Source organism: Dryas octopetala, chromosome 4 (genome assembly GCF_963921425.1).
Source record: "Dryas octopetala chromosome 4, drDryOcto1.1, whole genome shotgun sequence".
Classification (NCBI taxonomy): domain Eukaryota; kingdom Viridiplantae; phylum Streptophyta; class Magnoliopsida; order Rosales; family Rosaceae; genus Dryas; species Dryas octopetala.
In genome coordinates, this window is record NC_141369.1 from 19,136,245 (window position 1) to 19,154,266 (window position 18,022).

General features: G+C 38.5%; 1 protein-coding gene across 2 annotated transcripts; it reads right to left on the reverse strand.

Moving 5' to 3' along the window:
- Positions 1–7,987: 7,987 nt before the first annotated feature.
- LOC147287728 (uncharacterized) lies at positions 7,988–16,244 on the reverse strand. Of its 2 annotated transcripts, XM_086241286.1 has the most exons (4): positions 14,099–16,244; positions 13,214–13,957; positions 8,454–8,567; positions 7,988–8,366 (listed from the first exon to the last, which is right to left on the reverse strand). In XM_086241286.1, the coding sequence occupies exons 1-4, from the start codon at positions 16,071–16,073 to the stop codon at positions 8,011–8,013; spliced, it is 3,189 nt and encodes a 1,062-aa protein (XP_086097412.1). In that variant the 5' UTR covers positions 16,074–16,244; the 3' UTR covers positions 7,988–8,010. The 2 variants fall into 2 exon arrangements, with proteins under 2 accessions (XP_086097412.1, XP_086097411.1); XM_086241285.1 differs by having other exon boundaries at positions 13,214–16,244.
- Positions 16,245–18,022: the final 1,778 nt, after the last annotated feature.

Consider the following 18,022-nt stretch of genomic DNA (forward strand, 5'->3'; position numbering starts at 1 on the left):
TTATAACATCCAAATCCCATTAAAAATTGACATGTATAATCTTGTTTGTTTATATCAGTTTCAGGAGGTTTTATACATCGAAAAAACTTGATTACGATTTCCAATCTTGTTTTGGATATCAGTTGGGCTGAAAAAACAAACGGCATTTGCTTTGTTCTTTTGACAATTCATCCATTGCGTTTGATCTGTTGAAATGATTTTAAACGATTCGACAGGGACTGCTCAGGATCCCAATTATAACAGCATTATTCAATGATTAAAAAACAGAAAAAGATTTTGGTTAATACATAAAGGGGCAGCAAAATACAAGCATGTGTATTGGCAAAATATGTATTGGCACTTTTGGGTACTTGATATTCAACAAATTTTACCCAACTCAAGAATGCCTAAACATTTTGATACAATATTGATTAAAAATGTAAAACACATGTAAATGTGTAATGTATATAGTTTTAGACTTTTAGTATAAGGTTTTTAATTAAACTTGTTAATACTTAATACCTTAAAAAATTTGATCTAAAAAAAACCCCCTACAAAATTTAAAATTCAAAAAACTAAAACTGAAAATCACTAAAACAAAAAAATTAAAACACAAAATATTGAAATTGAAACCAAAAAAATTCCATCCTCGCCCAAAATATAAAATTAACCCACCCAAGTTGAAAAAAAAATGAACCTCTGGCGCGTCTCCAGACTTGTCAAATAGTGTAATTTTGAATTGCATGTCAAAACCTGATTGTTACACAGGAGCTTGTATTTAGCACTCTGAGAATGCAATTGCCCTTTCGTGTATACACAGTTGCAGTGCGAAACGTTTTTTTTGGCCCAGTGATGAAATTACCATTTTCTTGAGATTTGGTTCAAGAAAATGGTAACTTGGATTAAGAAAATGGTAACTTACAATTCATTGAGAAAAAGTTACCATTTCTTGAGAAAAAAAAAATCAAGAAAATGGTAAGTTTGGTCACGCTGGGGCTGGATTACCACTTTTTTGAATGAAGTTACCATTTTCTTGATCAATTGATCAAGAAAGTGGTAACGTGTTTTGCTTCACTGATTCCGTTACCATTTTCTTGATATTTGGTTCAAGAAAATGGTAACTTCGATCAAGAATGTGGTAACTTACCATTTCTTAAGAAAATGTTACCATTTCTTGAGGAAAAAAATCAAGAGAATTGTAACTTTGGTCAAGATTGGCCTTAGTTACCACATTCTTGAACTAAGTTACCATTTTCTTGATCGAACGATCAAGAAAGTGGTAACATGTTTTGCTTGGCTGATTTGGTTACCATTTTCTTGATGTTTGGTTCAAGAAAATGGTAACTTGGATCAACAAAATGGTAACTTACCATTTCTTAACAAAAAGTTACCATTTCTTGAGAAAAAAAATCAAAAAAATGGTAGCTTTGGTCAAGCTTGGGCTTGGTTACCACTTTCTTGATCAAAGTTACCATTTTCTGCCCCACTGATTTAGTTACCATTTTCTTGAGGATTGGTTTAAGAAAATGGTAACTTGGATCAAGAAAATGGTAACTTACTATTTCTTGAGAAAAAGTTACCATTTCTTGAGGAAATAAATCAAGAAAATGGTAACTTTTGTCAAGCTTGGGCTTGGTTACCACTTTCTTGATCAAAGTTACCATTTTCTTGATCGAACAATCAAGAAAGTGGTAACGTTTTTTGCTTGGCTAATTTGGTTACCATTTTCTTGAGGATTGGTTCAAGAAAATGGTAACTTGGATGAAGAAAATGGTAACTTACCATTTCTTGATCCAAAGTTACCATTTCTTGAGGAAAAAAATCAAGAAAATTGTAACTTTGATCAAGGTTGAGATTGGTTACCACATTCTTGAACCAAGTTACCATTTTCTTGATCGAATGATCAAGAAAGTGGTAACGTTTTTTGCTTGGCTGATTTGGTTACCATTTTCTTGAGGATTGGTTCAAGAAAATGGTAACTTGGATAAAGAAAATGGTAACTTACCATTTCTTGAGAAAAAATTACCATTTCTTGAGGAAAAAAATCAAGAAAATGGTAAGTTTGGTCAAGCTTAGGCTGAGTTACCACTTTCTTGAACCAAGTTACCATTTTCTTGATCGATTGATCAAGAAAGTAGTAACGTGTTTTGCTTGGCTGATTTGGTTACCATTTTCTTGATGTTTGGTTTAAGAAAATGGTAACTTTGATCAAGAATGTGGTAACTTACCATTTCTTGAGAAAATGTTACCATTTCTTGAGGAAAAAAATCAAGAAAATTGTAACTTTGGTCAAGATTGGCCTTTGTTACCACATTCTTGAACCAAGTTACTATTTTCTTGATCGAACGATCACGAATTTGGTAACGTGTTTTGCTTGGCTGATTTGGTTACCATTTTCTTGATGGTTGGTTCAAGAAAATGGTAACTTTGATCAAGAATGTGGTAACTTACCATTTCTTGAGAAAATTTTACCATTTCTTGAGAAAAAAGATCAAGAAAATGGTAAGTTTGGTCAAGATATAATTTTGTGATTGCATGTTCAAACCGGATTGGCAAACAGGAGCTAGTTTTTAATACTCAGAGAATGCAATTGCCTTTTCATCTATATACAGTTGCATGCGTAGGTGGTTACCACATTCTTGATGTGAATTTACCATTTTCTTGAATTTAAGATCAAGAAAGTGGTAACTTGGGTTTTAGGCAGTTTTGTGAAGTTACCACTTTTTTGATGCATCCCTCAAGAAAGTGGTAACTCATAGTCAAAATTTGGTAAGTAACCAAATCTTGACAGAGTTACCACTTTCTTGAGGGATGCATCAAAAATGTGGTAAAACCCAAATCACACAGAACTTCCGCTCATTTCACTCTCCATTCAAAATAAATAACGTAGCCTCACCCAGACCCTCGCTCGCCGCCCTCGACTCTCTCTCGCCGTCCTGGCACTGTCTTTCAATCCTCGCTTGGCCACCCTTTCGCCATTCCCATGTCCAAACCTGATTGCCAAACAGGAGCTCGTATTTAAGGCTTGTAGAATGCAATTGCATGATGGTCGGTATACAGTTGCCTGTGTACGTGGTTACCACATTCTTGATGTGAAGTTACCATTTTCTTCAATATAAGATCAATAAAGTGGTATCCTGGGTTTTAGGCAGTTTTGTGAAGTTACCACTTTTTTGAGGGATCCCTCAAGAAAGTGGTAACTCTTGGTCAAGATTTGGTAAGTTACAAAATATTGCCTGAGTTACCAGTTTCTTGAGAGGTGCATCAAAAAAATGGTAAAACCCAAATCACACAGAATTTCCGCTCAGCTCACTCTCGATTCAAAATAAATAACCTAGCCTCACCCAGACTCTATCTCGCCGCCCTCGCCCTCTGAGGCCCTCACCTTCTGACTGAATCCTCGCCCTCTTGCCACCCTCGATCTCGCCATCCTCTCACCGAAAACTCAGAAACCCATCCCAGAAAGATCAGACTCTCTCTCGCCGTCCTGGCACTGTCGTTCAATCCTCGTTGTCGCCACCCTTTCGCCATCCTCCCACCAAAACCGCAGAAAACTCAGAAACCCATCCTAGCACGTCCATCGCCCATCATCCCAGAAAACTCAGACCCTCTCTCACTGAGTTTCGAAACATAGAAACCCAGAAAACTCACGCTCACTCTCTATCTCACCGAGTTTCGATCTCGCAGAAACCGTAAAACTCAGACACTGTCTCGCTCACCCAGGTTAGGGCTTCGATTTGTTTACATTTGTTTTTGTAGTTTTATTCATATGTCAAACTCTCCATCTCTTTCATGAACTGAATATTTGGATTTTGAACTAATTCATTCAGGCTCAGAAACAGGCACTTGCAGCAATTTACATTGAAGCCAAGACACGTTCAAGTTTGGTTTCAGAACAGAAGCAAGGTAAGATTTCCATATATCAAATATGCAGATATGCTTATATTTGTTTTTGGGATTTTAAAAACAAATAAAAAAAAAATCACTTACACAAGCGTATTAGAAAGCTAGTATTTTCTAAACGAATTTAGTAAACTAAGTTGTGAGATTGGTTGCTTAATGTTATGGATTTCATTTATGGCAGCTTGATACCTGGTTCCTAACTTGTGAGTAATATAGTAAACTAAACTGTTATTGGTTGCTATACTTGCTTGCTGTGTTATTGGTTAGGAATTTTAAAAATTTATTGTTAATAAAAACAAGTGATGAGAGTTGTAGAGCTGAAGTAGTCCCAACAGGGGCTGCGGCGGCTACCCCTCTTCAATCTAGTACGGAAGTTACTCAAAATAAGCAAAACGTGGGATTTTTTCTCTTTTTGATCATCTCCCTGCCCATGTACTTGTTTTTGCTGTAAAGGTTGGGTATGTATGTAATTTGTTTGTTTGGAGTTTGTTTTTAATTTTTTTGTGCATGTGGTCGGTTTTTTTTCTACTGTCATACACGCGGATGTCAAGTTATTTAGTCTTGGGAGGACAGATATCCATTTTAGGTTCTCCCATTTCAGGAAGGAGTTTGCAAAATGTTTCGTGAAAACAAAATGAATGGCCATAAAAAGAAAGAAGAAAAAGCTTCTTGAAAAGACTATGATTTTTCATTCAAAAGCATTATTATCTTGCTGCAGTTGAATATTGGAAATTGCGTACATGGTGTGTTATGGATCAAAATTTCACATTGTTAGGTATTTTTCCATAATATGTTTGCAAAGAATAAAGACAATGTGTTTTTGTGCAAGTAGGAACATATGGCCAACGACTTAGGTCCACGGTGCTTAGTTTGCAATGGTTCAATGCAATATATTGCCAATTTTGAAGGTAATCAACGTCCAGCCTGGGGATACGAAGGGACTAATGTAAGTGAACGTTGTTGTTAAGTTTGCCCAATCCTTAAAGCAACGAAAACATTGAAATGTCATAATGCATGTGTTTTGTATTAGGGTAAGGCTGACTGCCATGGCTGGATATGGGTAGATGAGTACAGTAGCTGTGGATTCACAATTGTTTCGGCATCACAACCACCCAAAGATACCGGAGTGTCAAATGTTGCGGATTCATCACAAGGGTCAGCTGCCCCTGATTTATCTCAATAGTCCAGACCACTGGATTTGGTGGATGAAGAACCTGGGAACGACTATCATTCAGAGTCATCGCCGGACTGCACCCCTGCCAATTGGCGTCCATGGTGGCCATCTGACTCATCGTGGTCACCTGATCCTGATGACATTTACTCCCCGTAATAACGAATGTAATTATAATGTGAAAAACTGGTCGTAACGTCACCAAACTTGGCAGGCTACAATTGGGAGGCTTTTTGCAGTTACTCTTGATTAATTTTGCAGTTTTCATGTAGTGATAATTGCTTCTTCGGTATCTGCTTGGTTATTGTTGTACTAAGACTCAATCTAAGTACTATGGATGAAGTGTATGCTTGGCCATTTTATTTTATGCATTTTGTTCGTTCTGTTGTTTATGGATGTGAGTAATGTGACTGTGTGTATGAATACGTGGCTGCATTGTTTGGTAAATAAATGACGTAGCGGTGTGCATCCTGAAAATTATGACAATTAAGTTATTGAGACGTTAATAAGTTTATGTTCGTTAGTAAATATTCAGGCACTCCAACTTAAACTAGCAGAGGATAATTGGGTATGTTAGACTAGACAAATACATTCATTTAAGAAGAGATGCTGAAAAACATATTGTCATGGGCAGGGGCTTGCCTCCGTAATAATATGCCTTATAGGAACCTCAGTTGTGCACGAGGATGCAGTAGACCTATCATTCAATACCAGGCAGAGTAAATGTGTCCAAGAAGGAGGCAGATTCTTCAACAGATGCTGCCTCCGGCGCGTTTCCAGACTAGTCAAACTGTGTAATTTTAGATTGCATGTCAAAACCGGATTGCCAAACAGGAGCTTGCATTGAGTAGTCTGAGAAGGCAATTGCCCTTCCGTCTATACACAGTTGCAGTGCGAAACGTTTTATGGCCCAGTGATTCCGTTACCATTTTCTTGAGATTTGGTTCAAGAAAATGGTAACTTGAATTAAGAATATGGTAACTTGGTATATAACTATAGAAGCAGTTTTGTTCAGAATTTTGGATTGCATGTCCAAACCTGATTGTCAAACAGGAGCGTGTATTTAGAAGTCTAATAATGCAATTGCTTTTTCGTCTACACGCAGTTGCAGTGCGAAACGATTTTTGGCCCAGTGATGAAATTACCATTCTTTTGATGTTGGGTTCAATAAAATGGTAACTTGGATCAAAAAAATGGTAACTTACAAATTTTTGACAAAAAGTTACCATTTCTGGAGAACAAAAATCAAGAAAATAGCAACTTTGGTCAAGGTTGGGCTTGGTTACCACTTTCTTGATCAAAGTTACCATTTTCTTGATCAAACGATCAAGAAAGTGGTAACGTTTTTAGCCCCACCGATTTGCTTACCAGTTTCTTGAGGATTAGTTCAAGAAAATGGTAACTTGGGTCAAGAAAATGGTAACTTACCATTTCTTGAGCTAAACTTACCATTTCTTGAGAAAAATAATCAATAAAATGGTAACTTTGGTCAAGATTTGGCTTGGTTACCACATTCTTGACTGCGGTTACCATTTTCTTGATCGAATGATCAAGAAAGTGGTAACGTTTTTTTGCCCCACTGATTTGGTTACCATTTTCTTGAGGTTTGGTTCAAGAAAATGGTAACCTCAATCAAGAAAATGGTAATTTACCATTTCTTGAGCTAAAGTTACCATTTCTTGAGGAAAAAAAACAAGAAAATGGTAAGTTTGGTCAAGATTGGGCTTGGTTACCACATTCTTGAACCAAGTTACCATTTTCTTGATCGAATGATTAAGAAAGTAGTAACAACACTGATTTGGTTACCATTTTCTTGAGGATAGGTTCAAGAAAATGGTAACTTGGATCAAGAAAATAGTAACTTACCATTTCTTGAGAAAAAGTTACCATTTCTTGAGAAAAAAAAAACAAGAAAATGGTAACTTTGGTCAAGGTTGGGATTGGTTACCACTTTCTTGATCCAAGTTACCATTTTCTTGATTGAATGATCAATAAAGTGGTAACGTTTTTTGCTTGGCTAATTTGGTTACCATTTTCTTGAGGATTGGTTCAAGAAAATGGTAACTTTGATCAAGAAAATGGTAACTTACCATTTCTTGAGAAAAAGTTACCATTTATTGAGAAATAAAATCAAGAAAAGGGTAACTTTGGTCAAGGTTGGGCTTGGTTACCACTTTTTTGAATGAAGTTACCATTTTCTTGATCAAATGATCAAGAAAGTGGTAATGTTTTTTGTTTGGCTGAATTGCTTACCATTTTCTTGAGGATTGGTTCAAGAAAATGGTAACTTGGATCAAGAAAATGGTAACTTACCATTTCTTGAGAAAAAGTTACTATTTCTTGAGGAAAAAATCAAGAAAATGGTAACTTTGGTCAAGATTGGGCTTGGTTACCACATTCTTGAACCAAGTTACCATTTTCTTGATCGAACGATCAAGAAAGTGGTAACGGTTTTTGCCCCACTGATTTGTTACCATTTTCTTGATGTTTGGTTCAAGAAAATGGTAACTTTGATCAAGAAAATGGTAACTTACTATTTCTTGAGAAAAAGTTACCATTTCTTGAGGAAAAAAATCAAAAAAATGGTAATTTTGGTCATGATTGGGCTTGGTTACCACATTCTTGAACCAAGTTACCATTTTCTTGATCGAATGATCAAAAAAGTGGTAACTTGGTTTGAGGCAAGGTTTTAGTTACCATTTTCTTGATGTTTGGTTCAAGAAAATGGTAACTTCGATCAAGAATATGGTAAGTTACCAAATCTTGATCAAGAGTTACCATTATCTTGAAGGATGCATCAAAAAATTGGTAAAACTTGTTTACCAGTTCAGCAGGTTATCAATTTTTTTTTTTTTTTTTTTTTGGTGCAGGCATTGCATGCCTGCTGTCATGATAGAAGGTCCCATTTGGCAATACAAAGGGGATACAGTGGAATAGAATATCATAACAATGAAATGCTAGCATTTTTTCATTCTCCTTACATCATGGGGATTTGCTTCTAATAATTGCTTGATAACATCTCTCATTGTGGGTCGCTTTCTAGGATCTTTATCAGTACATCTCATAGCCACCAGAAGCACATCAACAACTTTTTCCAAGATTTTTGAACCCAGAAGTTCCTGCACAAGGCTTGAATCGACAATCCCATCAATTTCTTCTGTGTTGCTCCGCACTGACCTAACCCATCCTACAATGTCAGTTTGCTCAATAAATGATGGATCCAGTGCCTTCTTTCTAGTTATCAGCTCAAGCAAAACAACCCCATAACTGTACACATCAGATTCCACACACTTTGCTGCTCTAAATGCATTTTCTGTCACAAACCAATGCAAATATGTTAGTTCATTGCATGCCTAAATATAGAAACATTCATAATCAAAACCAAATTTCAAAGAATTACCTGGTGCAATGTATCCAATTGTACCAACAACTGAGGTCGACATCGTTGAAGTAGAAGACTGATCCAAAAGTTTAGCAATACCAAAATCTGAAATATGAGGCTCCATCTCAGAGTCTAAGATGAACAGAAAAGGTTTTAGGGTTTCAATATTCTGATTAATTGAATAAGACCACAAAATGTGGTTTATATACATGGGCCTATAACTAAAATACAGGAATTAATAAATCACCTAATTAATTCTAATAATTACACAATAATCCCACGTGTTGACTCACACCAACACTCCCCCTCAAGTTGGTGCATATATATCGCACATGCCCAACTTGTCTAGTGAGTCCAAAAACACCCGATTTGCCACAGCCTTGGTCAACACATCTGCAAGCTGATCTTCGAACTTCACAAATGGAAAGTTAATAATCTTCGCTTCAAGTTTCTCTTTGATGAAGTGTCGATCAATCTCAATGTGTTTTGTTCTATCATGCTGAACAGGATTATGTGCTATATCAATAGCAGATTTGTTATCACAAAACAAGTCCATAGGTTTGGTAGGTGGACATCCTAAATCAGTCAATAAATGTCTCAACCACAAAAGTTCGACTACTCCAAGTGCCATACCTCTGTATTCAGCCTCTGCACTCGACCTAGATACAACTGATTGCTTCTTACTTCTCCAAGTCACCAAATTTCCTCCTACAAAGGTAAAGTAGCCTGAGGTAGACCTTCTATCATCTGCTGAACCACCCCAGTCTGCATCAGAAAACCCTTCAACATTCACATGACCATGATTAGCAAATAACAATCCCTTACCAGGTGCAGATTTCAAATACTGCAAAATTCGCTCCACAGCATCCATATGGGGTTTACACGGGGCATGCATAAACTGGCTCACTACACTAACCGCATAAGCAATGTCAGGTCTAGTGTGAGACAGATATATCAATCTTCCAACAAGTCTCTGATATCGCCCCTTATCTGCAGGCAAGGCCCCCAAACACTCGAAAAGTCTATGGTTTTGTTCCATAGGAGTGACAGCTGGCTTACACCCAAGCATACCAGTTTCCGATAACAAGTCTAAAACATATTTCCTTTGAGATAGGAATATGCCATGTTTAGACCGAGCCACTTCTATCCCAAGAAAGAACTTCAAGTCCCCCAGCTGCTTCATTTCAAACTCTTGAGACAAGTACCTCTGCAAATTAGAGATTTCCTCATAATCATCTCCGGTCAGAACCATATCATCAACGTAAATGATAAGAGCAGTAATCTTCTTCCCCCTTTTCTTTAGGAACAAAGTATGATCAAAATTACTCTGCCGATAACCATAGTTCTTCATTGCACGGGTGAATCTCCCAAACCAGGCTCTCGGAGATTGTTTAAGACCATACAAAGACTTCCTTAGTCTGCATACTAATCTCGTATTCTCAAACTCTGGTATACCTGGAGAAGGATCCATGTATACTTCTTCAGTCAAATCACCATGGAGAAAGGCATTCTTTACATCAAACTGAAGCAGTGGCCAATCTTTGTTAGCAGCCAAAGATAACAGAACCCGTACTGTGTTCAACTTGGCCACTGGAGCAAACGTCTCCAAGTAGTCTATGCCATAGGACTGTGTATAACCCTTTGCTACCAACCTTGCCTTATACCTTTCAACTGACCCATCAGCTTTGTGTTTGACTGCAAACACCCATCTGCATCCCACTGTCTTCTTCCCCTTAGGTAGAGAAACCAATTCCCAGGTTGAATTCTTCTGTAATGCCGCCATTTCTTCAGCCATAGCTTTGGTCCATCTAGAATCTGTAAGAGCATCCTGCAATCTACTAGGAATAGAAACAGAAGATAATTGCAGAACATACGATTCATATGACTTTGAAAGCCTAACAGATGACACATGATTATTAATTGAGTACCTAACTTTGGCATTTGGATCTGGCTCATATTTAGCTGGTGGTTGTCCTCGGTTAGACCGAGGAGGAAGTGTAAATTTAGAAGCATTAGAAACAACATCTGTACCAGAATGTGAATCAAGAGTATTGTTTGTTACCTCAATGGATGAAGAAGATTGATTCAATGGAGTAGGAGAGATGGCGGTACTATCATGGAGTGGTGATTCCTCAGGCTCAGAATTCGTGGGTTGTTGTCCTACCATATCCGGCTCAGAATTCGTGGGTTGTTGTCCTACCATATCCTCAGTATCATCCTCAGTAATTTCCGCAATCTCAGTCTCATTCTCAAACTCAGACACTGGGTGATCAGTAGTCTGTTCTGACCCTTCCTCAAAGAACAACATATCATCTCGATTCTGCACTTCACTAGAAACCTCCCCCTGAAGGGTAGAATCCAATGGACGGGGAGAATAAAAAAGTTGATGTTCATGAAAAGTGACATCCATAGAAACATAGAAGCGCTGAGTAGAGGGATGATAACACCGATACCCCTTCTGGGATGGACCATAACCAACAAATACACACTCTAAGGCCCGAGATGCGAGCTTGGATCGCTGATGAGAATGTAAATGCACAAAAACAACACACCCAAAAACTCGTGGTTCCAAATGAAGGATACCTGGTAGAGAGACAAAATCTGCGAGAACATCCAAAGGTCGCCGAAAGTCAAGGACACTAGATGGGGTCCGATTAATCAGATAAACGGCAGAACTCAAGGCATCACCCCAGAACAGAGATGGCACGTGACCCCCCAGAAGAAGGGACCGAGTGACTTCCAATAAATGTCGATTTTTGCGTTCAGCAACCCCATTCTGTTGTGGAGAATGAGCGCAAGAAGTCTGATGAAGGATCCCCGCAGAAGCAAAATACTGAGTCAACTCTGTATTAACGAACTCACCGCCATTATCAGAGCGCACAACTTTAATAGGACAGGAAAACTGGGTGAGGACCATATGATGAAAAAGACGAAAAACAGCACACACATCACTTTTATGTTTCAGAAGATAAACCCAAGTCATCCTAGTACAATCATCAATAAATGTCACAAACCATCTCATTCCTTTATGTGTACCACACGGGGCCGGACCCCAAACATCTGAGTGGACCAAAGCAAACGGAACATCCATACGTGTAGCACTAGAAGGAAACACTGAACGATGGCTTTTGGCCAACACACAAACTTCACAATTAAAATTGGAAATGTTCAATCCACGAAATAAAGAGGGAAATAAACGCCGAAGATAACTAAAGGACGGATGACCAAGTCGGCGATGCCACAACCAAATCTTCTTCTGATTTTCGGAGGAACCATCACTAACTAGACTAACAATGCCACGACTATCTGAAGCGGAAACCCCACTATCCAGATAGTACAATCCACCACTCTTTCTACCACTGCCAATCTTCTCCTTGGTATGAATGTCCTGGAAAACACAATGGGTAGGAAAGAATGTGGCCACACAATTATGAGTTTTGGTTAGTTGACTAACAGAAATAAGGTTACAATTCAAGGAAGGAACAAACAGCACATTATGCAAAGACAAATCAGAGGAAAAGGATACCGTGCCATCTCCTAAAACAGGAGACGACACACCATTGGCATTGACAATAAATGGCTTAGAACAGACAGACGAAAAATGACTAAAAACATAACGATCAGAAGTCATATGATCCGTAGCACCTGTATCAATTATCCATGCACCATCACTAGTACAAGCAGAAGTACTCAAAACAGAGTTAGAGATACCTGACTTGACAATAAAGCTGGAGGAACTAACAGAGTTCACCCTAGAATGCAGCATTTTTTTTTTCCTTTTTCCTTTTTTTTTTTTTTTTTTTTTTTTTTTTGTGTCTTCTTGCACTCCCAGTATTATGACGAGGAAAAGTGGGCTCTCAACGTGAAATTGCTGCGCGCTGCAGGGGATGTTTGCTTCTTTTGCCTAAATTTCTCAAGAAGGTAGAGAGGCTGAAATCACTTTGCCTACAATATGCTGCAGCAACTCAGTGGTTGATTTCATCGTCTATTGATGTTCCCAGCCGTCTTGAGTCTGATGGTTCAGTTGTGTCAGAAAAACCCAAGCAATCCGGCAGCGGACGGTGTGGAAGTGCAGACGGTGCAGAGAGAGAGAAGACGGTGCAGTGGGTCAGCGCACAAGGCGGAGGCGCGGCACACAGAGAAGCAGACGGCGTCAGCGTCGGCGTCGGCGTCGCGATGGTGGGTCGACGTCACTGAGCAGCAGGGGATGAGACTGACGCGGCGTCTCTCGGTGCAGTGGGTTGGCGCACGCGCGGCGTCTCTTGGTGTTTGCGTCGGCGTCGCTGCAACTGGTCCACTTGGAGCAGCAAGGACCACAGGCGCAGGCGAGCGACGGTGGCCGGGGGGGTGTGCAGCGAGCAACGGTGGCAGAGGGGGGTGCTGCAAGCGACGGTGGCTGGGTGTTGTGCAGCGAGCGACGGTGGCAGAGGGGTGTGCAGCAGGCGACGGTGGCAGAGGGCACACAGGGAATCAAAACGGCGTGAGAACGGCTTGATGGTGAAGCAGAGATGATACCAGGATAAGGTGCAGCGAAACCCAACAATTTTATGGAAAATTGTTAACCAAATTAATCACGAACAATCACAAACATGGATAGAGAACCATGCTCTGATACCATGAACAGAAAAGGTTTTAGGGTTTCAATATTCTGATTAATTGAATAAGACCACAAAATGTGGTTTATATACATGGGCCTATAACTAAAATACAGGAATTAATAAATCACCTAATTAATTCTAATAATTACACAATAATCCCACGTGTTGACTCACACCAACATAAGAGAATGTTCATCGGTTTGATGTCTCGATGCACTATAGGGGGATCACAATCATAATGGAGATATTCCAACCCATATGCAGTTCCAAGTGCTATCTTGTAACGGACACTCCACTCAAGAGTTGGAGGGGGATTGATTTCATGCAAAGCATCATGAAGGCTCCCATTTTGCATGTACGTATACAAGATTAAACCATAGTCCTTTATAAACCAGAAGTCTTCCAGTTTGACCAGATTCCGGTGCCTAATCTTCCCAAGTGTTAGAATTTCTCTAATCATGCTCGAACGCCTTCCTTGATCATGCCCTGCAAATACAAGCTTCTTTACAGCAAAATCTTTGTCTGGACCCAAAGAGGCCTTATAAACAGTTCCATGGGCTCCTCTCCCAATGATATATTGGTCATTAAGGTTTTCTGTAGCCTCCATTACTTTCTTGAGTAAGGAAGATGGCCCCTCACGAGCAGAGATCTCATCCTGGTTGGTCCTTTTGCGCAAGAGAAACATATAAACCAGTCCATAAAGCACAATAACAACAAAAATCGAAGATCCCAAGGCTATAAATGCAATTTTGACTTTACTAAGGCCTTTCCGATTGCTTGATTGACTGCTACAAGATTTGAAATTGTTGTTTCCTGCGCAAGTTAAGCCACAAGAGAGATGGTAATTGACACATAGGTGGGGATTGCCCAAAAATGATAATGGGGATGAGTTCAACAGGTTCACCAATGTCTCTGGTACTGCACCTGTGAAGTTATTGTATGAAACATCAAGCTCAAATAAAGAATGCATCCCATCAAGAGGTTTTAAAGTCCCTGTCAAATTGTTATGAGATATATCAAGTTGTTGTAGCATTATCAACTTCCCTAGCTCTGAAGGAATCTGACCTGTCAATGCATTATTGCTAAGATTCAATGCATAAAACATATTCTGCAATACTCCAATTGACGGTGGAACCACACCTCCCAACAAATTTCCACCAAGTTGTAGCTCTGCAAGCTGTTCAAGTTCTGACAAGAAAGGTGGAATGCCGCCAGTAAACCTGTTGTCACTTAAAATCAATCTAGATAAATGTCTCCAACTTCCCAAACTAGATGGAATGGAGCCATTCAACACGTTGGACCCCACATCAAACCAATCCATTTTGGTACAATTTGAAAGTTTTGCAGGCAACGGACCCACCAAATTGTTTTGAAAAAGAATCAAGCTTTGAAGCTCTGTAAGATTCCCTAGCTCCTGTGGTATAACTCCAGTTAACTTGTTCATGGACAAATTGATGAACGTGAGGTTCATACAGCTTCCCAAGCTCGATGGAATTTCCCCACTAATCTCATTGTTGCTGATATCCATACGTGAAAGGTTTGGATTTTTTTCAAATTGTGGAATTACCCCAGTGAGGTTATTCTGTTGAAGTTGCAACCTCCGAAGAGTAGAACAACTTCCAACTTCAGAAGGTATGGTACCTTGAAATCGATTGAAACCCATATTTAACACCCTTAACTGCTTGCCAAGGCAAAGATTTGGAGGGATTTTACCAGAGAACTTATTTCTAAAAAAATCTAACTGCACTAAACTGCTGTTGATACCCAGACCTTGAGGTACAACTCCAAAAAACAGGTTGTTAAACAATGAAATATTTTTTAGTTGCTTGAGCTCAGTCATCTCCAAAGGCAGTTCCCCAGTAAGGCTATTATTGTATACAAGGATATGCTCAAGACTTTGAATCTTCCATATGCTAACTGGAATTTCACCACTTAAACGGTTTTGAAATAATTCAAGGTCCTGTAATTCAGTCAGCATCCCCAATTCATCAGGAATTTCTCCCTCAAGTTGGTTTGTATACAAATGTAGTTCAGTCAAGGACTTGCACTTACCAAGTTCAGGAGGGATTTTTCCAGACAGACGGTTCTCGGGAAGGTACAGAATTGAAAGCTTATCTAGTTGGCCAAAGGAAGATGGGATATTTCCCTCTAAGTTGCTACCCACAGCAAAAAATTGTGTTAAACTACTGCAGTTGCCCAGGGCTGATGGAATACCTCCACTAAAATTATTCAATGACAGTTCCAAGAAAGATAAAGTCTTGCAATTACCTGAACCCAAAGAAATGCTACCCTCAAGACCATTCCTATGGACATATAGAGAAATTATCTTCTCAAGGTTGTTCAGACTCCTAGGCAGTTCTCCTGTCAACTCATTGTGATCCAATAATAATTCCTCCAATTGACTACAATTTCCAATGGATGAAGGAATCATTCCTGATAACTGATTACCATATAAATAGAGATGTACAAGCGCACTCAGATTACCAACATTTCCAGGGATGGAGTCATTCAAACTGTTATTGTAGAGATATACATAACCCAAGTGCGGAATTTTAAACAAGGATTCAGGTATCTCACCATACAGAAAATTATCATACAAGCCTAAGTAGTTTAAATTCTGTAAGTTGTGCAAGTTATCAGGAAATTTTCCAGTGAATCCATTTGCAGACAAGTCCAATTGTTCAAGAAGACTACAATTGGCTAACTCTATTGGAATTTTGCCAGAAAAATTGTTGGAACTTAGAAAAACAGTGTGCAAGTTCCTCAAGCTGCCAATTTCAGGCCCTAATTGACCAGAAATTCCATAAGCAGAGAGGTTCAAGAAAACCACATTGTGGGCAGTGTCACATTCTATTCCAACCCATTTGCATGGAGTAGAATCAGAAGCATTCCAACTTGAGGAAATGGAAGTGGGCACAGAGTCCCAGTGATTCAAGAGTGACAATAGAGTCAACCCATGAGAGCTCAAAGAAAAGACAGTAGTGATGGACACAGAGAAGCACAACAACAACAACAACAAATGGTACAGAAGAAGCTGCATGTCATCTACGTGGAAGAGAAGGAGAGCAAACCACACACTGAGAAGAAGAGTTGGTAAAGATGAGCTTTAGCGCCTTACCAGTAGTTATGGCAGCTTGCTATCTTAAGCCTGCAGGAAGATTCAGTATGTGCATGCACATTGTCTGAGATGAGTTGCAAATGGAAAGTTGGAAACAGAGTTTAAATGGAGAGCGTGGTTCTGTGGGCATGTTGGTTGGGCTTAAATAATAGATTTGAGCTGAGTTTTTTTGTTTTTTTTCAGTAAACAGGATCTTTTTTTTTTTTTGCTGGTCTCTGCGAGGACTTAACTTTTTTTAAAACGTGACGAATAGTCACTACGAACCGGGTTCGTTTAACCTTTAATCTTAAAAAAAAATCATCAATTTTAAAATCATTAGTCAACTCTTTGCAATCATGGTCAATAAAGACTGTACCAAAGAAACCAATTATATCTCAACTTCAGTCCAAAATAGATCACCCCCATTTATCGACAAAATTATATATATATATATAGGAGTACTCTAAAGATAACTAGTTAGTAAGTTAATACGAAACAAACTATAGTTTTGAGCCCACCACATAACTAATCTCATAATCCGAACCGTCCATTGTTTATGTCATATTTCAAAGATTATCATTGTAAAAAATCAACTACATTAGAAACCATTTAGTCATCTAATTGTGATCAAATAAATTGACGATTACTGTTTTCAGTAAAAGTATATAAATAATTGTTATCATAATCAAATGACTAAATGAATTTCGATTTTGGAGATTTTTTTATAGAGATGATATTTGAAGTATGGCCTAAAAAATGAATGGTTCAGATTTTGAGATTACATTGTGCAGTAGACCCAACATGATGGTTATCTTTGTATTAACTTACTAACCAATTAGTTTTAGAGCATTCTTGTATATATATATAAAACTTTCTTCTCTTTTCTCTTTATAAGAATACCAAATAAATACTAAATTAAAATTATATTATTCATTTTTAAGCGTTGGATGATTAATACATGTAAAGAGTTTTCCATTATATATATCGTCCTTTTAAGAAAAGAAAAAACAAAGACCCTTTTCGCATTATATACCTCGGCCCATTTCAAGCATAACATGCTACTCTTCATTGACAATAATGCTAGGGATCCCTGGCGCTATAAAAGGTAGCCTTACATTGATGAGATTGTTTTTTTTTTTTAATCTCTCTTGAACAATATCATGTTTTGAATAATAGCGTTGGGAATTAAGCATTTCATTCGTGTGACAACTGACATGATTTCTTTTTTGTATGTTGAATCAAAATTCAGAACACACCTCATAAAATTTGATTTCAAACAAAACAGGAATTAATTTTAAGAATTAATTACCCTAAGCTACATACTAGTTATTGTTTTTAATATGTAATACCATGATCAATAAAATGTAACAATTAGGTCACTTTATTAAGAATTAGGTTACTGCATTTGATTTCTCTCTCCACATTATCAATGCACTCAACCCACACTTCCCACTACCCACCTTGATCTCATTCTCTCTTCTCTCTCCTCCGTTTCTCTTTCTTCTTCTTTTTTTTTCCTTCTCCTTTCTCTTTCTTTTTTTTTCTTCTTCCTTTCTCTCATTTCCTCCATCAGTAACTCCATCCCCCACCTGCGTTGACCACCAGCCCACCCTCTCTCTCTCTGGACGACGTCGCAAGATCGATCTGGACGACGTCGCAAGATCGAGAGCTCAGACTTCCTGATCAGCGAGTTGCACGACCCCTTTCGCCGATTTATGTTTAGGTTCTTGATTTTTTTGTTTAGTTCAGTTTCTGAAACTGCAGTTTTCTGCAGTTTCTGGAACTGCATAAAAAACTGCTGTTTTACAGTGAACTTTCTGCAGTTTGTGAACTGAAACTGCAGAAACTGCAGTTTGTGTGAACTGAAACTGAAACTGCAGTTTCTGGAACTG

Coding starts and splice junctions, on each gene's coding strand:
- LOC147287728 (XM_086241285.1), bottom strand. CDS start 16,073: ATGCAGCTTCTTCTGTACCATTTGTTGTTGTTGTTGTTGTGCTTCTCT. Junction 8,568..13,213: donor ACCGATGAACATTCTCTTAT/GTTGGTGTGAGT, acceptor TGTTCATCTTAG/ACTCTGAGATGGAGCCTCAT. Junction 8,367..8,453: donor AATTGGATACATTGCACCAG/GTAATTCTTTGA, acceptor GGTTTGTGACAG/AAAATGCATTTAGAGCAGCA.